This window comes from Vespula pensylvanica, chromosome 3 (genome assembly GCF_014466175.1).
Source record: "Vespula pensylvanica isolate Volc-1 chromosome 3, ASM1446617v1, whole genome shotgun sequence".
Taxonomy (NCBI): Eukaryota; Metazoa; Arthropoda; class Insecta; order Hymenoptera; family Vespidae; genus Vespula; species Vespula pensylvanica.
In genome coordinates, this window is record NC_057687.1 from 4429525 (window position 1) to 4455027 (window position 25503).

The 25503-nt window shown below is 33.6% G+C and overlaps 4 protein-coding genes across 6 annotated transcripts; 1 reads left to right on the plus strand and 3 right to left on the minus strand.

Annotated features, from left to right (window-relative positions):
* Positions 1 to 295: 295 nt before the first annotated feature.
* Positions 296 to 18329, minus strand: LOC122627964 (ubiquitin carboxyl-terminal hydrolase 31). 2 transcript variants are annotated; one of them, XM_043809670.1, is made up of 5 exons: positions 17185 to 18329; positions 4188 to 4561; positions 2820 to 4051; positions 2638 to 2724; positions 2409 to 2550 (listed from the first exon to the last, which is right to left on the minus strand). In XM_043809670.1, the coding sequence occupies exons 1-4, from the start codon at positions 18109 to 18111 to the stop codon at positions 2678 to 2680; spliced, it is 2580 nt and encodes an 859-aa protein (XP_043665605.1). In that variant the 5' UTR covers positions 18112 to 18329; the 3' UTR covers positions 2409 to 2550; positions 2638 to 2677. The 2 variants fall into 2 exon arrangements, with proteins under 2 accessions (XP_043665604.1, XP_043665605.1); XM_043809669.1 differs by having other exon boundaries at positions 296 to 2550; positions 2638 to 4051; positions 17185 to 18328.
* Positions 18330 to 19083: 754 nt separating this feature from the next.
* LOC122627538 (probable serine/threonine-protein kinase DDB_G0288147) lies at positions 19084 to 20403 on the minus strand. Its single transcript, XM_043808699.1, has 3 exons — positions 19812 to 20403; positions 19398 to 19730; positions 19084 to 19283 (listed from the first exon to the last, which is right to left on the minus strand). Exons 1-3 carry the CDS (start codon positions 20401 to 20403, stop codon positions 19084 to 19086), a joined length of 1125 nt encoding a protein of 374 aa, XP_043664634.1.
* Positions 20404 to 21252: 849 nt separating this feature from the next.
* LOC122627971 (major royal jelly protein 1) lies at positions 21253 to 23798 on the minus strand. The gene is made up of 3 exons (XM_043809685.1): positions 22416 to 23798; positions 21853 to 22267; positions 21253 to 21659 (listed from the first exon to the last, which is right to left on the minus strand). Exons 1-3 carry the CDS (start codon positions 22908 to 22910, stop codon positions 21433 to 21435), a joined length of 1137 nt encoding a protein of 378 aa, XP_043665620.1. The 5' UTR covers positions 22911 to 23798; the 3' UTR covers positions 21253 to 21432.
* LOC122627972 (protein yellow-like) lies at positions 22478 to 25464 on the plus strand. 2 transcript variants are annotated; one of them, XM_043809687.1, is made up of 4 exons: positions 22478 to 22609; positions 23961 to 24097; positions 24182 to 24437; positions 24780 to 25464. In XM_043809687.1, the coding sequence occupies exons 2-4, from the start codon at positions 24006 to 24008 to the stop codon at positions 25401 to 25403; spliced, it is 972 nt and encodes a 323-aa protein (XP_043665622.1). In that variant the 5' UTR covers positions 22478 to 22609; positions 23961 to 24005; the 3' UTR covers positions 25404 to 25464. The 2 variants fall into 2 exon arrangements, with proteins under 2 accessions (XP_043665622.1, XP_043665621.1); XM_043809686.1 differs by lacking the exon at positions 22478 to 22609 and having other exon boundaries at positions 23810 to 24097.
* The last annotated feature ends 39 nt before the right edge of the window (positions 25465 to 25503 follow it).

The window sequence follows — 25503 nt, forward strand, 5'->3', positions numbered from 1 at the left end:
TCTTATGTACCGCACTCTCGCTCTATCGCACGCCGATACTACGAGAGCACGGCTCTAATGTTCGTCAGGAACGGATAGAGTTCTTTCGAGACCCCTCCTACTCATCTTTACGCTCTTTTTAAAGCTTATTTTTCGTATGGCTCGAGTTTGTTATACGTACGCTACTGCTTCCTTAGAATAATACTTCTTTTTTTTTTTTTTTTTTTATCAAAACTAAAAAGCTATAGATAAAAGTTGAAGTTGTCAGGATATGTGTATGTGTTTGTTCGTAGACGTAGAAACATAAGACAAAACATTTTCTTTCATCTGCTTTTTATTTTCAACTCATCTCTTAACGAATTCGCTTTTTATTTTGTCACAGTCTATACCAGGAAAACATTAGACTAGCGAAAAATTTGGTTGATTCATTCTCGTTTCTTCTTCTCCTTTCATTCCGCATGGATATGCAATTTTATTGTTTTCTTTTTCTTTTTCTCGTGGGACATATTCGAATGTATGAAGAATCGCAGTTCCATAACAAATTATCGAAAGAAAGCACAGGTTTCTTTTCATTAATCGTGTGATAATCGTGCTAAGGTTGCATCTATAGAAGTGGGAGGTGTGTTAAGAGTTTAAGATAAATTGTAGAACGCAGAAAAATATAACGTGCTTAGAATGGAATGACATACCTACTGTACATATACATTCTCTATTTATTTTAACAAAATTATAGCAATAATATGAATAATTATAAATATCCCTCAGTCGGTTAACATGAATACACAACTTCTAAAATCATAATAATTATAGATAGCAATAGTCGATCTCATTGTTCCATTTCTGAATACATTTTTCTTCATTACATACTCTTTTCTTATTTTCTCTACACAACTGACTCGCGTATTTGCTACCTTTGTCCACGATACGTGTGACTAGTAATAAATGTTATTTTAAAATAATTTAAATATTTTTCACTCGCTATAGCAACGTGCGTGTGTGAATATACGAATCTGTAATATACATGCGCGCATATACACACACCTACATACATATACATATATTTTGTATATATATATATATATATATATATATATAAATTTTTCTCTCACTTTCATGATTCTTACTCTCCTTTGCTCCGTACTAAACGACTATCTGGAATGATCTTTAAAAATAGGAGGACAGAGTATTTTTAAATAATGATGGAATAAAAATAACTAGTTATAGAAGAAATGATTATAATGTCGTCCGGAGAAAAAAAAATAGCTATCTTGCCGAGAATTACTTTCTTTAGAGATAATAGATACTTGGTTGTTTTGGCCAGTCATTGGAAGAACTCGAATTTTGACCGGAAGTATAAAATATATCTCGGTAGACGACGAATACATCGGCAAATTGATATTGAAGTTATAAATGGCCTACCGGCAAAATAATATTAAAGTTTATAACGGCCTAATGGCTTTAATAAAATAATCTAGAGATATCTAATGTAAAATTCTCAGAGAAATCGATTATGTTTATGTAATTGCAAATAATGATGTATCGATAGTTAATTACAGAGTTAAGGCCACTAGTGGATGTTACAAATATAATATAAATATTACAGCTAAGCACAGACTCAAAAGCAATGTTCAGCGATTTACACATTATGTCCAGGAAAGATTTAGTGAGAAATTAAGTTATCGTAATAAACGAATCCTGTGGCATACAGAATTCTCTTATTGTCAAATTTTCATTCTACGATAACGTGATATGAGATTATCATACACGAGATCATGCGTTTATGACTATCACATATATGTATTGCGATTCGAAGTAACATGAAATTTTGTTAGGAAAAGTTTTCTTTATCCTTTGTGGACATATATGTGTTTCTATTATCTAACGTATCGAAAATCTAAATATAAATGGTAAATGACTTATATGAGGGATTTATTTATTTTTCTTATTTTCTTGTGGTTGTTGTTGCAGTTCTTGACACGCGATATAACATCTGTTTTGAAAAATTACCCTAATAATAACTACACTGTATATAATACATTTCACGCGAACTGTATACAAACGTTATTATTATAAATACAAAAATCACTAATGCTTGAAATTTTGTCCATTTGAAAAAATCACACTCTTCTTTCAAATTCTTTATATAGATCGTAGAAATAACATCAAAAAAGAAGAGCAGAACTCTTGAGATCCCTCATGATTTTCGCAACATCTGTACGAAAAAGCATCGTACGTAAATTCAGAGTGAAAGATTAATAGTGTTCGTTTTCTAGGACATCTATCTCGAACACTCTCTCAACAAAGAATTTTAATATGCATTTATTAAGTTCTACCAAATTGTCCTTCGTTATATCATCGTCTTCTAATGAAACTCATGAGCATACAACATTCCAGGCACTGAACATTGAGCGACGCTCGAGCCAGACGAAGTCTGGCTTACATTGTGTGTTACAATGTTGATTCGTGTATCACCGTTGTATCTGGATTACTATTGGCATTTTGAATTATTGCTACTGGTACATGAGGCGTCAAGGTGATAGAAGATGTTTTTCTTACGGGTTTTGGCGAAGCCTGCAAACGAAACGAATAATGTAAGACATATGCGATTGCTAAAGGATCGATTAAATCATCAAAATATACGTCTACTTGTGTACTTACCCATTCTCTTCTACAAGGAGCTTCGTCGTCCGAGCAATGGTCAATATGTCCAGCATCCGTTTCGGTTGCCACGTTTCGCTTCTTTGGCTGTAGAGTTGCATAATTACGAGAGCCTCTATTAAAATTATTCATATTCTTCTCTTCGACAATTTTTTCCTGGCACAATATTTCCTGCGACTTACTTTGCTTATTATTTGTGACGTTACAACTAGTTTTATTATTAAAATAAAACGGTGGCATCTTAGAAACCCAATGGTCAAGGCCCGAGCCCGCCGAACTAGTGGAGGCCGCTGAGGAATTTCCAGTAGAGTTACTAGTCAAACCTCTTCGTTGATAAAACAACATGTAAGCTGCATTCGTGATAAGATTCGTATCGTTCACAGCCTCGACTCTTGTATCGTCGAAGCAATACCATTGAGTGTCATATGGATTTCTACAAAATGCTGTGTAATGGCCACCTTGAAGATCTTGGCCATGGTGATTACAAATAGCGTAGAGATCATAAACGTTCTCATCGTATTTGGAAATACTTTGTTGTCGTGGTCTTGGCTTTTTCCATGGAGACCAACCTAAACCACCAAGGGTAGGAACGTTGTTGTGTGTTTGTACTCCGTTATGAGCAAGATGAGGAGTCATGTCAAAACCATAAAGAGGGAAATCTACGAGCATTGTCAATTTCGACGTCGATCTCTGTTTGGATTGTTGACGAAATCTTTTCAGATGTATTACTAAGATATCAGGCAAGGTCCACAGTCCTAACTTCTTCACGACTTCTTGCTTCTTATTACAATACGGACAATGCCAGGCGTCCTCGGCTCCTAACGTCTCCGCTCTCGTATAAAGATCAAAACATTCTTCCAACGTGACCGCACCACCCAACTCAGAATTAGTCTTTAATTGCTTCACACTGGCGTGCTCTTCGATCTGATCGCTGTCATCTTGAATGATATTATTCTTCGTAGCCTCGTCCCATTCGAGAATCAACTTGACGTGCTGTGGACCGGAATCATCGGCACAGAGTGCCAATGCTTGTTCGATTTGTTCCGTATAAAGTGGATGTTCGACGCAAGGATCGATGCAAGGATGTTCGTCTTGAATAGGTGTCGCTGCTGGATCGGCTACTCGAATGTTGAATAGTCCTGGATTTTGGCTGGATGTTAAAACGTCGTCGGTCAAGGTGCTATGCATTTCCTTGAGCAAAAGTTTCTGAAGATCTTCGTAAGACGTCTCGCGAGAAACTTGCATTGTGTAGGGGCTGCCAAATCGTTGTCTCAAGTCACCCTTTACGAGAACGTTGATCCATACCAATAAAATGTATGCCTGTTCAGTTGGCTCCTTCAACTGCGGTAGTTCTATACAGTAAAGGGGATCGTTTTCTGTGATCACAGACAATGGTTGGCAGTCGGAGAATGTCCTAATGAAACAGAAAAACGAATACAAAACTTAACATATATTGATAAAATATTAATTCGTATTAAACCGATTAAATATCAATTCGTTGATATATCAAAAAACGAGAGGACAAGAGAAAAAAGTAGATAACAACGTACCTGTGAAATCCTTCGTCATGGACTTCAGTCAACAACATATGATTCTCTTCGATGCCGGTGTCACTCGCTAAAATTTCTCTGAGTTCCCTCACGTTCGCAGCTTGATTCACGGTGACGCCGATCCTAACTTGTCGTGGCTGTTGAGATGTGTAGAGAACGTTCACAAAAAGACTCATCTGTCGATGATTTTGTGGGACTGGTACTGACACGCAAAGGAACGGATCAAACGTGTTTGATTGCCTATGACATCTCGGACACGTAAGACTAGATCGAAATTGTGCCTGGAATACGTCGTGAACGAAGGAATTGTTACAGCGATTGTGATTCGCTAAAGTTTCAGCAGCTACGATCTCGTCGGGTCTGCCAAAGGAATTCTAGAAACAAAAAAGACAAAGACAATCGTCAGTGAGATGAATAATTAATTCCTAAAGAGAAAAAGAAGATAATAAAATAATAATAATCAAGTTATGACAGGTCGGCATCGTCGGTCAAGGTACTACGCATTTTCCTTGAGTAAAAGTTTCTACAGATCTTTGTTTACACGGTTTGCAACACAAGCATAATTTGACCGAAGCAAGTTCAAATTCTTTTTGTAAAGAATAATTTACTACCGAGAGTGATGTAAGGTGTCGGTGAACATTAAATGATACAATATGCAAATTACAATTACGTAAGTTCAATTACTTACGTAACATTGCTAGTCTCGACAAACCATTCAAAAGTCCATGCAAGCGTGAAATCCCCCCGCCCCAAGAAAGAAATAATTTTGCTCTACGTTCCGAGTTTTTAGTAACAAATTACTTAAGTTCTGAATATACAATTTGAGTTACCGCAACTCTACTACTCTCAATGCTCATTAAAAAAGAAAGTTTATAGCCGAGGAAAAGCAATAAACGTATAATAGTACGAAATATAAACAAATAACTTGGCGAGAATTTTTGTCTGCATTTTTTATCACCAGATGCCTTCGTGGAAGGTTTTCAACCTTGAATTCTTCTTTCAATATTACTTCGTAACAATTTATTTTACTATAACAGGTTTGAATTTATGTTTTCCCTGCCTTTGGTATTTTTTTATTTCAGTTTATCTTAGATAATTGTTTAACTGTTTGAAAACTTTCCGATGAGGATATTTGATCTTCAAAATGTTCATCGGCGAACGACCATCATAAATTAACATCTTTGGTCTTAAAATACTATATTCTTGGATTTTACATCCTGTGCTTTAAACACCATTACGCCTTTTTTTTCTCTCTTCTTTTCATTTCATCTGTAATCTTCTAAATCTGAGGGAATTTAAACCAATATTTTTTATCTTCGTTATTTCAAGCGAAAAGAAGTCCATTTTCGGAGGAACACGCTCGTCGCATTATTTATTTTATCACTTAGTTTTCACAAGATTAGAGGAAGTAACACGTACCCTAAGCGCACACGTTCGTTGGCTATAATAGTTCGAAAATGAAAATAAAGCGAAAGGCTATTTCTAGTACTCCTATTTATAGAGACTGTCTCGCCGGAAGGATATTTTTTTCTTTCTTTCTTTCTTTCTTTCTTTTTTTTCGTCTGGAAGAAACTACACGAGATGAAGAAGAGCTATGCTTCCTCGAACGCGAGGAGTTCCTCCTCCTATTGCCTACGAGAGAATTTCTTCGAGATGGAGAAAACGGAAGAACAAACCCACGTTATTGAAACTACGTTGTGCTTGCATAGTCGCGTACGTACACAAAAATCCTAAGGATCTTCGGTATATTTCTCGAGGAAGTTGAACGACGTCGATAAGAAAAAGGAAAAGAAAGGGGAAAAAAAACAGACGAGACGTTTCGTTTGTTCGAGAATTTCTTGTCTGTTTACAGAAAAAAAAGAGAAGAAAAAAAAAAGAAAGAAAAAGTAAAAGAAAAAAAAAATAAAATAAATGAATCGTCCAATGTTGATCTTAATCGTAGCTTTAATTACGAGAACGTGATATTTAATCACGAGCTAACACAAGTATGTATATATATGTACGTGCTTTTATTCGTTAGTCAACAAAACATGGAGATCGTAATTACGGCACGTTTAGCACGACAAACTTGAATTTTGCAGGCAACGTCGATTTATTTGTTAGCACTGGCCTCTTCAATATTTATAATACATATTCTTTACAGTTCACAAACGTCTCTTTTTATGATTTAGATATTCTATCTACGTTAATATATTAGTGATATAGAATGTATTTTTTCTTCGTTTCTTTATTTTTATTTTTTTTTTTCACTTTAATTAAAAGTCGATTTTTCGAATAATCGCAGACATAATATTCTCTTTCTAAGACAAACAAAATATATATAATATCATCTTATGAGCCCATCGAAACAAGCCATTGTAGATATCTACGTCATTAGCGAGATATCTGCTTATCGTTTAATTAGAAATACGAGAATATAAGAAAATCGTGCGTCAAATCGATAAAAGGAACCGAGACGAAACGCAAACAATATTTTATTTGCTCGTACCCATTCTATATGACCTGGATAGTTAATGAGTTGAAGAAATTAGGGAAAAAAACGGAAGAAATTTAAATTCGAGATAAAGAAACAATCTTTGGTAGATTCAGTCAATGACGGGCAAATCTTGCTTGAGTCTACATTGAGAGATTCAAGAGAAATGCATGAGAGAGGTCAACGAAACTGTTACGTTTGAAATTGGATGAAAGAGAGACAGAGAGGGGGAGAGAGAGAGAGAGAGAGAGAGAGGAAGAGGGAGAGAGAGAAAGAGATAGGGAGAGAACGACATTTCTAATAATAAAATGAAGACGATCAGCAACTTAACTTCTACACAAACTTAACTAAGTAATCTACTTCAAATGTAAACTAAACAAAGTGACATCTATCGAAAGTTTTGATAAACTTTGAAAAGAAGTATACATTTGCTTACGTCTTCTCTAAATGTATTCAACGTGGTAAGGCATTTAGCATTCGTAGAATTCGTTTTAAAATAGAAGAGAGACCGCGTGCGTTGATCTCAATAGTAGATGCCAGTAGGAATCATAGTTATGTAGATACGTACGAAGGAACGAAGGTTGTAGACGGTCGTAAACCCCACGATATCGTGGTACATGCCGACGACAACGAACACGGTACATGCTATTATAACATACTACTTGGATAAAGAAGAGGACTCTATCTATCTAACCATTTATCTATTTATCTATGAATCTATCTATAACCACGTACGATACACACCGCACTGGCTTCCTTTAATCAAATCAAAAGAGTCTGGCCGAGGCTAAGTTTCCATGACCTTCACGAATACAGCCTGTCCTGCTTTCCAGACTCTACTCGTATTTCTATGGAGTAGTCATACACCAGGAACGTAATATCCGCAAGCCGGAAGCCCACGTCATATCACGCTTTAACATCCAGAACGAAGGTCATGGTTAACAGGTGACATTTCAACGATGTCTTCTTCTTACTTTCATTTTTTTTTCTTTTTTTTTTTTTTTTTTATTCAACCTTCCATCGAGTTTAAAATTTCGGAAGTCACGAGTAGCACCATCATCTTTTCCTTTTCTTTTTGATAAATGAAATATCATACGTTAAGAAGACAGAGAATTCTCTCTCGTTTATTTTATTGACGTATCACGTTCGTGAAAATATTCTGCGTTTCCGCAGAATGTAATTTCCCGATGTATAGAAAAGAAAAAAAAAAAAAAAGGAGAGAAAAAAAGCGATGGGAGGAGACGAGTGTAATTGCGGTATGTACCATCGCCGACAGGAAGTATCAACGAGTCAGTTGCAGGAAATCATTTTCAATGCTTACACACGATGTAACTGCTCGTCGCGATTCGTAGTTTACAATTAACCAATGTCACGTCGGTGCACGCGTACCGATCTTTGGTAAGCAAGATTGAACTACATACAATTTTTTCTTTTTGTTTTGTTTTACACGAACGCACATACTATTTTATGTTTAACGTAATTATTTTATATATTAATTATATATATATATATGTATATTGATATAATATATTGTTATATAAAACAATCATAGATATAATTTATTTATACTTATTAATCATATATCATAAATATAAACACATATACGACAATCGATCGATAATCTTACGAAATTAATTAAAATCGTTCGGGAAATTTATTATCATTTCGAATCTCAAAAAATCTTTCACGATAAGGTATATATTTATGATCGACATTTCCGAGAAAAGATCGTATATAATTCGTATTTATTACTTTAATAAGTTCGTTTTTAACTGCGGAGAAATGACGATCGTAAATATGTAGTTTCGTAGGACCTGTTGATGGCGTGATAAAAGGCGCAACAAGTTTGCAAACGAAAGAGAGAGAAAGAGAGAGGGGGGAGAGAGAAAAAGAGAGAGAGAAAAAGAGAAAGAGAGAGAGAGAGAGAGAACTCAATCTTGAATTTAGCGGACGTTGTATCGTAAAACAAAAGACAGGAACTTTCGAGTTCGCAGTAAACATACTTTTACATAACTCCTCCTCGATCGTCCCCTGCATTCGATTCATAACTCTAAATTAATCTCTTTCGAACCAACAAACGCAGCCGCCATACAACAAACAGGAACAACGATGAACATGTACACGAACGTCCGGAATTTGAAAGTGCGGAAGAAGGAGGAGCGTAGTATGTAGTATGTATATAAAATGATGTTGAAAGTTTCCCTCCCTCCCTCCCTCCCTCCTTCCCTCTCTCTTTTTGCACCCCCTCTCTTTTACACTTCTTTTGTTTTTATTTCCACTCTCTTTCTCTTTGCAAAATTCATACGTCCACTCGTTCACTATTTAATCGCTTTTAAAATTCAAAAGTAACTAAAAGATCCTAACATTTATATCTCTCATATATGTATATCTGTTTTATTGATAAAAAAAAAAAAAAAAAAAAAGAATTAATAAATAGATGGCACCACTCGAATGTTTGTTTCTTGAAATCGTCTCTTCATATTGAATATTGATTGTATTATTAAATAATTCTTTCGTGACTTTTAACATATTATGCGCTTCGCAATACAACGAAAACATATTAATGATAATAAGAAAAGGAAGAAAATAACAGACGAATTGACAACCGGTCATGACACGTAATGTTTTTAAAAAAAAGAGATTAATATGTAAATATTGATAAACAATATTGTTTTTTCGTGTCTACGATAAATCAAATATACAATACAAATTATGAATCATATATTTTGTAAGAATATCTTCATAAGGATAATTAGTACAAGTCGAGGATAATTAATACAACGGGACGATATGATTCAACACTACCAACAAGAAGACGATGAAGGTCGTGCTAGCAGAGGCGAGACGACCGTAACCAGAAATTCTTCGAAGCGTGAACGGTGGACATGTCTTTCTTGTTTGCCTTAACTCTCCTACGCATAATTATATTTAGTTATCCGCACGTTGAGATTTAAAGTGAATAGATTTTATACGGGATGTGCCAAAAATCCTTCAGTTTTTTTCGACTATTTTTACAATCTAAAAGAGAAAAAAAGATTAGTCTGCAAAGTCTCAGGCAAAAAAGTTATCGTCTTGTAAAAATTCACCTAAGAACTTTTGGTCCAACCTGTATCATAAAAAGAAGAAAGGAAGTAAACTCTTCGTATCGAAGGTCCTATACGCGAAAGTAACTTCTTCATTTTTTATACAAACGTCCCGATCAATATTCAAACGTTCTCTCCGACGGTGTGTACGATCAAACGAGAGAAGACTTTGAGAAAAGAAATCGAAGGTCTTACATGATTCACATGAGCAAACTTATTTGCATGCATACCTCTTGGAAATGAATAATAATTTTTTACGAATTAATTCAAATTTTCCTGAATAATTTTTACTATCGTTCGGCTTATCGATCTTCGATAATTTTCCTGTGCAGCTTTTTCTTCCTTTCGTTTTTTTTTATTTTTTTATTTTTTTAATGTATTAAACATTTAATAATAAAAAGTATTAAATATATATATATATATATAATAAAAAGATTATTGGAGAAAATTATTAAGACAACAATAAAATAAAAAGAAATCATAGTAAGTCATATGACGAAATACGGTACAATTGAAGGCTTCAATGATAATGTGTGTGTATGCGTGTATAATTTATATATGTGTGTAATTATATATATATATATATGTATATATACACACACATATATATAATTGAAAGACTGCAATTTGAAAGAGGATTACTCGATGGCCCCATTCAAGGTCTTGTTACGCTACTGGCGCCACTCGCACAATCGGTGCAACGTAAACGTTACTATCCAACCAGCGACTTCTCTTCCTCGTTGCTCCTCTCGAAGCTTCACGCATTCGTCATTTAATCGTATATTCTTCTTTATCCTGTTTTTTTGTTCGCCAATACTCGATATAATATCTTTCAACACATATACATGCATATATGCGAGTGTGTTAACACAAAACTCAACTCGATTCAACTCGAACGACGATTTTTTACTTTATTAAAAATCAAATCACTTGGTCAACATTTGTTCAAACTCGATGAAGAAATTCAATCGTTGATCTTTCTTCTCGATGAATGACTTTTTTTCTCTTTTTCTTTCTTTCTTTTTTTTTTTTTAATTAAATTCGATTACATATATTGATATATATATATATATATATATATATATATATAAAAGAAAAAAAAAACAAGAAAGAAAAGATAAAAATAACGTCAACACAGCTGTGTCTCATCAAGTGGTAATGCTTGATACATGAAAAAAGAACGCGTGCATACACACATGCATACATATATGCAAACATACACGTGCGCACGCGCTCATAGCCAGATACACAATACACATATGTAACTTTCAAGGTCAATCGAGAAAGAGTCCAATCACAAATTGACGTGTCTCGGATTTATCGACGATGCAGCGGATTTTCTTCCGTTCCCGTAGGATTACAAATTTAGTAGTATAATATATTTCTGAGATATATCAGAATAAGTATACCGAACAAAGTACACGATTTATCATCCGAGATATATTGCAAAAGAAAAGAACAATAAATTTCGAGAAATATTGCGATAATATTGCGATAATTATGCTACGATTGTCGAACGTTTTGCTCAAGATTTCTTCGCGCAATCAGAAAATATCAAATATTTCTAATATTATTGTCGAGAAAAATAGGAAAAGAAAAGGGGAAAAAAATAAAAAAAAAAAAAAAAGAGAGAAAAATAATTTCAATAATTCGGTTTTGTCTAATATGAAACTTTGTGCAACGAATTCAATGATATTTTTCATCGAGAGATATCTTTCGAATGAATCATACCAAATACCATATTCTCTTTCTCTTTACTCGACAAAATGACGAGACAAACACATACATAGAGAAAGAGAAAGAGAGAGAGAGAGACATAATTCGATTAGAGGCCAAGCATATTGGAAGCAGCAAGCTGCTCATTTTACCACGTTACATAAGCAACCGTAACGGGAGAGCACCGTCAATGGTTACTTCTTACTTCGAAGAAGAGAGTTCTATGATTTGAAACAACGAAGTTTTTATACCAAGTTTTTATATCGAGTGCAAGTTATTCTTAAAATAGAAAAAAAAAAAAAAAAAACAAAATAACGAATCTTTATTTACGCGACTTCCCGATAAGTTAAGACTGACCTTGGTTTTATTACGTAAAATAAAGTAGATAAATTAATATACGCACGAATACCAAGGAAAAGGAAAAAAAAAAAAAAAGTTCACGAATCGAAGAGAGACATTCCTCTAACGGGTATTGTAAAAATAACTTCATCGCTCATGAGAGAAATTCCTTTAAAGGCACGAATTTCTCGAAATGGTCGCATTAAAGTCTTTTAAAAAAAAAAAAAGAAAAAAAAAGAAATAAGTCAATGTTGTTGATTTAAGCTCGACTCTGCGCAAACTGTAAATCTTCTGTTACGGCAACGATGATGTAACACAACGCATTCGCTATGTCGTCTCTTCGAAGAAACGTAAAATACCGAGTGTGGAGAGTTAGAGTTAGAGTTAGAGTTAGAGTTAGAGTTAGAAAGAAGAGGAAGACTGAAGTTGAATCTGAAACGGTGCACGTCATTTATCGGTACTCTGTGAAATCTCGGTCAAATCGTTTTCCATTACTATACAACTATAACAGGTAGTGTTATTTTCGAAGAAATGAAAGATAGAATAGATTTTACAACGTGTTCCTTCCTTAAGATATAAACCAGTTATCTCATTCACAAATTATTATTATTATTATTTTTTTTTTTTTTTTTAGATAAACGTTTCTCGAGTCGCATTCTAATCTGACTTTAACTATTTCCTCACGGCACGTTTGTTTAAGACTATCCGACAAATGTGTTTATTCTGCATTAGGACCTGTAAGTTCAAACACAGCTAATAAAACAAAATTAGTAAATTGTCTTAAAACCCGAGAGATCGTTTTATATTTCGCGAATATATCTATTTCACGAAATTATTTGTACGAGCGAACAATGTTAACTGTGATTTCCGTCTTAAGAACGGAATACGATGACTGATTCAAGTAATAATATTTCAAGAAGAAAAAGAAAACATAATTATTATAACATCTTGTTTCTAATTCAAATTATTTTTTTCTTATTGTTTCTTTTTTATTTCTTTCTATTAAAGAATAGCAGCGACAGCACCTCAGAACTTCGTCAAGATAGTATCCTAATTTTAAAAGTGAAGATAACGATCTTATCGCAAGGTCAGAATATTACTCCTTTAGCACGTGCTCGAGTATATCCGTCTACTTGGTTTTCACTATCACCCCTTTCGCATTCTTGTGTCAAGCAAGAAACGGATCTCGTGGTCTCTGTTGTAAAAACGTCGATATTTTTCCATTCGAATCTATTCCTTTAACCATCTAACATTATTCACATAATAACAAATCAATTTTCCTCATCTTTTTCTTACAAAGGAAAAAGAATATCTTCATTAATTATCAATAAATATTTTCTTTCCTCATCAAGAAAAACTACGTAATTTGTACATATACACACACGTGTGTGTGTGTGTTCATGACTTTCCAAATCAGTGGAGCAAGGCAACCAGTGAAAGAAAGGTGCGAGCATCTCGGTTTCTTTATTTTGAAAGCGTTAGAAAGCTTTGATTCGCTCAGCTGGCTGACTACGTTGTTGAAAGTTAGAACGATTTGTGATAACGTCTTGTGTGCAACCTGAATGAGAACGAAGACGAAAGGAAAAAAATAATAATAAATAAATAAATAAATAAATAAAAAGAATTGAAATAGATAGGCGAATAATAATGTAATAAGAATATGTGAATGAAAAATGATCATGAAAATTCATTGTCGCTTCTCGATCTGGATTATCGATTTTATTGGTAAAGAATGCTCCCTTATCTAAAACTCAACAAACAATTCTAATAAGCAAGAAATATGCGATAAGATATAGGTATTAAACACAAAGTATATGTATATACGTAATATGGATAAGGTTTATGAAAGAGAAAAGAAAATATTATAGACGAACTTCAAATGATTGATATCAAATGTAAATCATAAAAACAATTCTATAAATCAAGGACGTTCGTGATATTCAAATGTTTCCCGCGCGTTTCCTTCGTATATTTTCGTACGTTTTCCGTAAAACGCGCGAAAATTTGAAATTTCGAACAGTGTACATTGACAGTGGACTTATTTTACAGTCAAGTAAGAAAAATAATTAGCCTCGGCCTGTCAATGTATAATTACATAGAAAAACAATTGTTTTTATTCGATAAGGAACGATGAGTCATTTCTTATTTGCAGTCATTCCTCTCGTTGATGAGTTCTTACCTCATCAATGTTGATGTAACTATGGCTATTGTGTTGTAAAAATAACAGAAAAAAAAATATAAAAAAGAATAATTGGACATGCGTATTACTCGAACGTATGATGTTTAACATTTATCTTTTTTTTTTTTTTTTTTTTCTTGAAAGAGAGAAAGAGAGAGGGATAGATAAAAGAAAAAAAATGAAAGAAATCGAAGAAAGATAACGTGTTAATCAAAAGAAAACGCGATGGACATAATTTACAAATTTATCGAGATCGATTACGAAAATACATATTGATTCACTTGTGTCAATGAATACAATCGAAAGAAGACACACCAAGATGATCAGCTGAGGAAAAAGTAATATTTTCTCTGAATTGACGTCATCAGGGTTTGTCTGGATGATAGGTTTTATTAAAATCGCATTAACAACTTCGACGTATGAACTTTGATATTTATAAGAACAAAATGTTTCGAAAATAAGCACATAATGATGATAGACATTAGGACAAAAAATCTATAATGTTTTGAAGTTTTATTACGTTTTATTCAGTTGTAGATTTAAAGGGAAAAAATATTGAAATCAAATTTATATCTCGAAGTTGAAATACAATTTTTATAAGTTATATACATACATATATAGTCGAAGTTTCAGGTTGAAGTTTCAGTTCGTGAAATTGCATAAGATTGCATAGCATTATTCCCCGTTATTACAGTTAAGTTACAGTTCAGTTGCAAATGTAGTTTCAGAGAGTCGAATAAGAAAGAAGAAACATTCCATTGACTTTGAAAAGCATTTAGTAACGCATCGAAAAAAAAAAAAAAAAAAGCAAAGAATTTTCTATTTGCGTTCTAATTGCTTCGTAACGACCGTGAATTCATAGCCATTCGAGAGGTTCTACTAACGATAACGATAACGTAAGTAATCGTACATAAGTACATACCTAATCCTAATTGGGAATTATTTTGTGTTTGCATCTCTTATCGAGAGAAAAAAAAAACATATATTGGATACAATACGTTTCCTACCATTCACAAATATTACAAATGAAAAGCTTGACCTGATTTTATGCCAGATTTAAATGTGACGTCGAACGAAGTGTCTCTCGAATTAAATTCAAATTCATACGTATTGATGGATTCATACGTCTATATGGAACGTATGCTTGAATATCAACGATATAAACGATATTGGAAAATTTTTTCCAAAGTTTTTTTTTCTGATACGACTATTAACACATTGGATTCTTGTATTATCTTTCGGAAGTTTCGAAAAAATTGAACCCGAGTGATAACTTCTAATATAAATAAAGAAATAATTGTTTTCATGGTATAAGACAAAAATAAAAAAGAACAAGGAAATGAATGCTGATTTTCTAATGCAAACAATTGCTTCATGTTCAATTTCATTGCTAATAATATAACACTTCATGATACCTCTATCATTTTATCTTTCTCTTGGAATAATTTTCCTTACTTTGGCATTATATTTACTTGCTATAATTCTATATTATCTAAATTCTAATTATCTAATGAAAAAAAAAAGAAAAAAAGAAAAGTTTTATATATATATATATATGTATGTATATATGTGTGTGTAATATATATATAGCTATAATACAATACCTATGAAACTATTATAAATTATTAGATTATAGATATTTATATATATTTACAGAACTATATTAACTATTAATTCTTATTATTATAAATGCAAAAAACGAAAACATACACAATACACGCAAACGCACATAAACACATATATACACAATGAAATCTCTTATGAAGGACACAAAGGAAACGCACGAAGGATCGATACAAATCTTAATAATTTTTTTTCTTGGTCAATCGTTTGTATATCTCCTTCGATTTCGTTTGGAAATCCCAGCACGTATACTTTTCGAACGTGAAACAAATTTAGGTTAAGGCCTCGACAGTCTGAAATACACATATACACACAAACGACCGACCGACCAACCAACCGGCTTCTCTGGTTTCTCGAAGCAATAAATAAAATCATGCGTAAGGTTACAATCATTATATCAAGTTATAGTATGGTTGATTTAGGCAGCCATATTATAAATAACCTAAAAATAACCTATGAACGCGATCCACCTTCGCATATTTGAAAGATCGACAAATAATCGAAATAAAACTAAAAAAAAGTGTCTCTCAGTCTCTCTCCTACGTTCGATACTTTCAATTACATAATTTTGATCGTACAAACATCCTTCCCATGAAATATTTTAAATACATTATGCATCATACATTCTCTTCGAGACACCAAAACCTAAATGCAAATGAAAGCTTCGTCTCTTGAATATCTTATTATCGATAAAAATATTGTAATATTGCACTGCAGAATCGTCTATATCGATAGTAATCGATTCTACGATTTTTAAATATAAATAAAAGATCTTCTATTGTCAAAAAAAAAAAAAAAACCATTGTAATAATTTGTAAAATTACAAAACCATTTGTAACACATTAAGAGTATATATATACATGCATACATACATACATACATACATACATACATACATATATATATATATCGATTTGTACTATTTACACTATGTATCTAGTTATAATTATATCATATATTATACAAATATATATATCGATAATAATCGATTATACGATCGTATCAGGTCAGCTCGTTTTCGAAAGAAATATTTGGCGCGAAACTCCCGCGTCAAAGCGGCGTCCTAATGTGACACGCGACCATCGAACGGACCAATAGCGTTGCAACGCGCCATGCGAGATTTAACGTGAAAGCGATCATGCGTAAGTCGAGAGTAAATCGATCGATGCCAAAGGGAATAAACTCGCTTGAGAAAGAGAAAGAGAAAGAAAAATAGAAATAGAAATACAAACGTACAAAATCGATTTGTCGAAACGATCGAACGATCTGATAAAAAATGTCTAAAATATCTCGAAACAAATCTAAAGATAGAAGCGTTATCATATAAGATATACGTATAGATACATGTAATATATAAGGAAAAAAAAAAGAAAGAAAAAAATAAATAAGGAACCATGATAGAAAACGTGGCATGTATTAGATATCGAATGAACGGAACTTGGAGAAGAAAAGAGAAGGGAGAAAGCTTAGTGAAGGAAGGGAGAAGCAAGCACAAACGAACGCATCGTCGTCATCATCGTCGTCGTCGTCGTCGTCGTCGTCGTCGTCGTCGTCGTCGTCGTCGTCATTTCGGTCCTTACTCACCTTTATGATCTTGTACTTCTTTTTGGTAGCCTGATTGAGATCCTCGTGGACCTTGTCAAGAAGCCAGAGAAGGAACTCCTGAGCATCGTGTTGAAGATTACCGCGATATTGACTACCATACTTATCAACGACGCTTTTGAAAGCGGTGCTCATCTCCGGGTCATATTGGCAACTCCAAATTGCTTTTAGGAGTAAAGCTAGCTGTTCCGTTATCTCACCTTTCGTGCCGTACTTCTTCGAATTAAGTTTGTTACGTCGCGAGAGATCGACCTTGTATTGGTCCAGAACGAAATACTCGGCTAGTATGTCTGTGTGCGAGAGACACTGGAGTACGGCGTTCATGAAGCACGTGTTGCCGTGATTGCGCAGACCTATAACGCCGGGTACTCTGTCCGGTGGAATGTGTGCCGGCCTCGGTGGTGGCACTCGAATATCCGTCGCACTAGAACTGAGCTCGTCCCTGTGAGAGTTTTTGTTCTGCGTACCTACGTTCGACATGTGTTGCATAATCTTGATGAACTTCTTCCAGGATGACATTACGAAGACTTTCTTGCTGGCAGATTTCTCTTGGTGGTATGCCTGCTGGTTATTCCCACCGTGCAATCTTCCCATATTCTGCTGCATGCTGTTATCGACCGTATTATATTGTTGCTGTTGTTGCTGTTGTTGCTGTTGTACGTTGTTCTTCGAATTTTCTTTTGCACTGGCAGCGCCGCTGACGTCCTTGGAATCACGACTCTTGTTCGTTCGACGCTTCGACATTCTCGTGGCACTTTGTAATAAATTCCTCGGAAGCGTGAACGTTCGCTTTAATTTCGAACCAGAGTCTCGGGTTTTCGTCTCGTAGGATTTAACAACCTCTTCCACGCCCAGCTCGCCCTCCGACACGGATTTCATCACCGCGCTCGGGGGATTTTCGGTGGTCATCGCCGGCCCACCAACAGACCGGTCTTACATGGCCTAAAACGTAAGGCCCCTCGCATCACGTTTATTTACACGGTATTCACTAACCGTCCCGTACACTTAACATTACTCGTCGCACATCACCGAACGATACGCCGCGATGTATACCTCGTCGTCGTACGCGTAGCCCGCTCGCACGCGCTGCGCCGGCCATTTGCCTTTTAGCGCACGACTTCCACGATTTCACAGCGCCCCCCCCCGACACGAAATCGACCATTCGATATAGACGAGATACCTAATAATCATTTTCTCGATGACGACGCCGTACGTGACAAAAATCGAAATTATAAAGCAACTTTGCTTTTACTCTATCGATAAAGAAGAGCACTCGTCGTTTCTTACAACGTGTTCACTTGAAACTTTCTATGAGATTCACTTTTTATCCGTTTGTCCGATGATGGCGCTATTCTTCTATTTCCATGTACTTATCAACAGAATGCAACGAGATCGATGCTTGAATTTTAAACGACATTTTAAAACGTTCCCGCGCAAATTTAGTGCGAATAAAATTTAGCGCAAATCAAAAATTATGTGACACGATTGAGGTAAAGTGTTTGTTTCGAGGTAAAGACTGTTATTAGGTTAAAATATAATGGAGGAAGATTTTCGACATTATTTTTTATTGTGTATTTTAATAAAATTTGTAAAATTTAATTTTGTTTGATTCTAGTTTTACAAAGATATGAATAATTACACTATACAAGTATACACTTTAGTTTTGACACATATTTGGATAAACATACATATATATATATATATAATTGTATAAATAATAGATATATAAAATTATGTAGTACTCGAAGGCCTATCAGGCGACATAGAGACACAATCCACGTCTATTGGTGTGGTTTCTCTCTTATATGGAATATCTCTGTAATGCCAACATTGTTTTTTTCCATATTGTTTGCATTCACTGCAACTTCTATTTTTAGATAATTAAATTCTCTTTTCTTCTGGTTCATCTAGATCGATGATTTTTATTACATTTTCCTTCGTTTTTAACATCTTGGTTTGTCTCTTTTTCATATTCTGATTCTTATATTTAGATTCAGTCTCAAATCTTGCTAAAGGCGAAGAAGTTCTATCAATATTACAACTATCAATAGTTTGATCAAGATTTATATTATTTTCATATTCTGAAAAAAAAGTAGAAGTTGATTCATTACTGTTATTTAATGGATCGTTTGTTTCCATTGAATCATTTATTTTATATTCTTGGTGATATATCGATTCGTTTTTTATTTGTATACGTTCTATTGCGTTTTCAACTTTTTCGGTTTGATTATAAGTATTATCATCATGTTCATTATTTGTTTTCTTTTTCTCTGTACCTGTTATATCAGTCTTTGTTAACGTAGGAGTATCAGTTGATTTTAAATTATTTGATAACTCCATCGTTTTCTTGATCTTATGAAATACTAATTTGGTTTGTTTGAATTTTTTGTTACTTGGCGTGAGGGTAACTTGAATGTCGTATGGTATCGTATTTAATTTAGTATTATTACTCTTATCTATTAGAGTATTATTCTTTGGTGTCAAGTTCACATTATTTATAACTTGCAAAGGTGTTTTCATTGCTTTCTCTTTTTTTATAGTACGTAAATTATTTCTAATTCTTAAATTATTCAATGGTGTAACTGTTTTGCATTGTGTGTTCTTCTTACCATTCTTCGTTTTATTCCATTTTGTACCTTTGGTCGAAGTACTACATAAAAATATTGAAGGAACATTACTCGTAGAATCTTTAGTAACTGTAGAATTTGTTTTATCAGATATCCCCTGTTCATTGTCGTTTCTTAAATTATTTATTGTACACGTATCTTCAGAAGAATTATCCATAAAAATATTTCTATTAGAATTGATATTTCTAAAATTTGAATTGTTTCTCTCTGGTATAGGACTTACATTTTGAAATGTATTTTTATCATTCAATGATTCTATATTAGAATCAAAATCCAAAGTACATCCTTGTAAAGTATTCTCTATTGAATAAGCTGAATTTGTTGTATGTGGTTCTTCAAGATATATGCTTCTCGAAGATTTATTATTTTCATCCTTTTGTCTTTCTATCCGAGTCTTTTCTTCGGACAATGATCTAGAATTATCTTCTTGGTACTGATTTACAAAATTTAAGTACCTGGCCCATACATTTGTGTACTCCTTCAATGCTTCTTGAAGAATAAGATTAAAGTGTTTTATAGCCACGTCTGCAGCTTCTTTTTCCATGAAATAATTAAGTGGTGGAAGTTTCGCCATTATAAAAATGTTATTAGTTAAGGTTAGAACTTGTTGAACAACTTAGTTTGCACTTTTACTTTTGCTTAATGGTCATTAACAAATTCTGTTACGAATGTACCATGCTTCTGTGACCATACTCGAATGATGACTAAGCTTACAAAAATGCATTCTTATCAACCGATAAGAATCAATACTTCGATTTATACATCATCGTTCGATACACATACATCGATGTTGGATCAATATCGATCCATAATCGATTAATATGAAATCCCATAAAATGGATATGTATTTCTGGTCGACGGAAAAGTATAATTAAGTACTATTAGTTTTCCACAAAAGCAAATATAATATTTAAAGTGCAATGTAAGATCAGGTATTAGACTTTGAACGCGAAAGTTGATAGCGTATGTCTCATTCCATTGGATTTATAAAATATAAATTATACTTAATTTACAAATATTCTTCTTTTTTTAGAAATAATGCTTTATATTAAACAAAATTTTTAATTTTTAATATAAGTTTTTCATGTATTATTAAAATCGCAGGTTAAAAAGCGGAGAAAAACAGAAATTAGATACAAATTTGACTTATATTCTTTTGCCCGCCCGCCAGAGATATAAATATGAAGTATAAACAGAGAAAAATAAAATAAATAAAATAATTATTATACATCAGACTTATTACATAATTATTTTTGCAAAAAGAAAATTGTTGGAATAAATCAATTGATATTATTTCTTTTCATAATGTTCCTTTCGTAAGCATTCTACTTTATCTCAATTCTACTTTTACTTTTAATCAACTGTAATTATCTATCTTATGTAATAAATCAGATTACAGTTGTATATAAAAATTTGAGAAAAATTATATGGCATATAATCATTTTATTTGTACATAAATTATCATTTTTCTCCTAAACAGGAAAACTGATGACGATTAGCTTTTCTTCGAAAGCAAACGATGTTCGTTGTGTTGAAACTACGATTTATTTGATCGATAATCGTATATTCCATTGTAGTTCATTTTATTGTCCGGTCAATATATTTATTCATCGCAGGAGTTCATTAAGGGATGAATAGAAACTGTCGCACCTGAACAGCTCACTGTGTTCAATATATAATCCTGGAAGTTACTTTCAATGGTCCACATGAGTTTTTTGTAGCCTGGTACAACTTGTGTCGATAATCGACAATCACCTTCTTTTTGTACTAAAAGGAAGTTCTCTTGTATGAACGGTGTTTCCGTATTCCACATATAAATATCGGATTCACCTAAAAATGATATTTAAAATATTATATATATATATATATATATATATATATATATATATATATAGAGAGAGAGAGAGAGAGAGAGAGAGAGTCAACAAATTTTATATATAATAAATATATATATATAAATATATAAATATATAATATATAATATATATAATAAATATATATATAAATCTTATATATATAATACCTTTGTTCCGGAAGAAAATGGCCGGTCCATTGTCACTACCAAGTAGAACAATTTTCTGATGTTTTAAACCAACTTCTTCGATTGATCCATTTAGATCACCACTTCTCAAATTAGCAGCTCTGATACCGAAAAGTCTACTAGATCCTAAGTACGTGAAATATACGACGGATGTACCGTCAGATTTTCGAACAAGTGTCATGTACAACACGTCGGGCTTATCCAAACCGGCAGACACAGTATTTGGTAGAATCACTCTGTTTCCACGATCTGCTGTGACGTTATAAATGATGATAGCTCTGTTTATTGCATCAGAAATATATATGTAAACTTGGCCATCTTCTGCATAGTCAACGAGCATATATTGAAGATGGGATAATGGAAGTACTAATTGACTTAAGTCAATAATTTTAACCACCTAAGAAGAAAAAGAAGAAGAATTGAATATTCAAGATACCATTTGATATGCGATCGTAGTAATAATTTATATTCTAACAATTTCATACACATATATTCAATCAAAGTGGTATCTATTTGATGAAATAAAAAAGTTATCGAGTACATACCTTGCCAGTTTTAACATTAATTCCAACTACTTTAGCAGGACATCTTCTAACCGGTTGAGTCATCGTGTTAACGATACCAGTATCAAGAACCCAAAGAATATCTTGAATATCGAGTACAATGTCAATGGCACTTTGCAGAGCTTCACAATTACCTTCTTCTTGTATCGCCCAACAAGGAAACGGCAAAATCATTGGTGAGCAGGTTTTACTTCTCAAAGATACGGCTCCTAAGGTGAAAGGTACACCAGGTTTGTAACGTGGTAGAGCTAGGATCGCATCGTCCTTGTAAATTTGCATCCTTGTTGATATTACATTTCTAGCCACGTAACGACCACTTGTCTCGTAGATATTTTTCGTACTTTGACAAGGCCATTCAAGACTGTGTCCATTGAGAGTGAATGACAATTCTGGTAACAACTGTTTGTCGACAATACCCGTTGAAAAGCCTACTGCTAGAATTGTTAAACAGACTATGCTCCTTAGGAGCCTCTTCATCTTGATTCTTGTCTTGAATATACAGAAAAAATACTTCGTTGATCTCTCTCTTTCTCTCTCTCTCTCTCTCTCTTTCTCTCTCAAAACAAAATTTATACTTTTCTTATTTTCTACAAATTGACAAATAATAACTAAAACGAACGAGAACTTATGAGAATTTTATTCTTTACGAATATTCACGATGTCTTGCAAATATGCGAATGTAGTAATATCCATCGTGTCGTTGATATATATATATATGTCACGTAGTAGCATGAACATCGAATTTTTTTCTTTTCTCTCATTATTTCGACATACATCTTGCAATGTCCGTATTATTTGATATTTACAGATGTTAATGATGAATGTTATGATTTTTTCAAAATATTTTTAACGAGTAACGTAAGAGATGTCAAGGATTCAGGAAATTGGTGGAAGGAAGTTAGCAAAGAAAAGGAAGTCCTAATTTTATAATCAAATATTTCATATTTGTTTAAATTTGTTAAAATTCAACATATTGTTGATTCTTTGCTTTTTCCGTACAATACGGAAGTAAAAATCTCAGGAAGTTATAATCGATGTAGATAAAAAAGAGGGGCTTCTAGAACATTATTCACTTGTTTTAGTTATTATTACTTCTTCATCTATTTTTTTCTTTAATTTTAATTATACAAATTTATTAACGATGAAAAAAATACAATTTTTATAATTAGTTAAATCCAAAATCGGTTTAATTCCGGTATGAAAGAACAAATGGACAACAAACATTTCTTAAAAATGAATGATTTCACAATGTCAGCATTGTTGTCAATCACCGAAGTATATAAATGGCATAACCCTGAATATCTCTCAGTTCATTATCACGATTCGGTCGAAAAGGAAGAGAAAGAGAGAGAGAGAGAGAGAGAGAGAGAGAGAGAGAGAGAGAGAGAGAGAAAGAGAGAGATAGTCCTGAAGAATTAGTAATAAGATTAAATAATTATGTTATTCAAATTTACGGTGGCGCTTTCAATCTTCATCGTATTTGCCACCGCAAACGATGTGGAACAATATGATAATCATAACGTCCAGTGGGTTGGTGGATCATTTGAGTGGCCTTGTACAACTACGAAGAGTATGTTCAAGAACAGTGGTCGCTACATCTCAAAAAACGTGATCGCAACGAGAGCTGCAATTTTCATGGATGATGCTTATTTGGCTCTACCAAGGTAAAATATAATAAAATGTTTAATATTTTATATTTTCATATTCCTAAAGTATCATTTGAAATATTTGATTGATCTTTGTTAAAGATATAAGCCTGGTGTTCCAGCAACTTTGGCTAGAGTCTCTCTCAATGATAGAAACTGTCAAGCGAATCTTTATGCTTTTCCATGTTGGTCCGTTCAAGAGGAAGGTTCATTGAAATCATTGCAAAATGTCGTAGATCTTTTCTTAGATCCTCAAGATATTCTCTGGGTCTTGGATACGGGAGTAATCCATACGTTGGAGGAATCTGTACGTATATCCCCGCCAAAAGTTGTTGCATTCAACGTAAAAACAGGCAAGGTAAGATCTAATAGTTTATCTTTCTATTCCAACAACATTTCTATCTTTTACGACAGCAGAACAAGTGCTGTGAAAGTTTTTATATATACCTTATAGCAGAAAGCATGCAACAAATTATGCGATATCGAGACGAGGAACGAGATATTTTACATTGATCGCTATATAACGTTACTAAATCATTTTTGTTTTTAAATCTAACGCAAAGAAAATTATCGGAACGATTAATCTCCGATCTCTTCTCTTTATCTCGGCACCTAATCAAAAGACACGATCCGTTTTCATTCACTTTCGATCGAGATCTGTAAAGACAGATATTGAAATATGTTTTATTATCGTTTGCAGCTCGTGAAGACGATTGAACTTGACGGTCTAACTACATCTTCTTCTCGACTTCAATACGTCGTTGCTGATTACAGTCCAGATGGACGTGTTCTTATCTACGTGTCGGATGCTGCAACGAGAGCAATCTTGGTTTACGATGTTACGTCTGGTCGTGGATATAGATTCGTACTACCCAAAACTGTAATTACAGGCTCTGCTCGAAGAGATGTATTATACTTGGCTCTTATCCGTCATTCCGACGGTAGTACCTGCCTCCTGTTTACTTATTTATCAGGCAGCCGTATGTTCTCCATCAAGACGGAATATCTTCGTAACGGTTCAGCGAACGACAAAATTCAAGATCTTGGACTTAAGCCTAAACGTTTAGTAATTCTAGGCACGGACAATGGCAATGCTTTATTCTTCAGATACGAAGGCGAACCTATCGTTCAAAGATGGGACACCACTACTGCTTTCCAACCTGAGAATTTCCAAAAGGTTTACAGCAGTACCGCTTGTTCTCTGGCAACTCAAGTTATTCCTGATTATAAAAGAGGCAGTATGCGTGTATTGGAATCTAACTTCCCAGATTACATACAAGGTACCGTTGGATGCGGAGCCGATCAAGCTCTTAATATTATGTAAAATATATTTTAAAACAAGACAAAAAAGAAAAACGAAAAAAAAATAAAATACGAGTGTAAGATTGAATCGTACTGATTTGATATGATAACACCCGAGATCC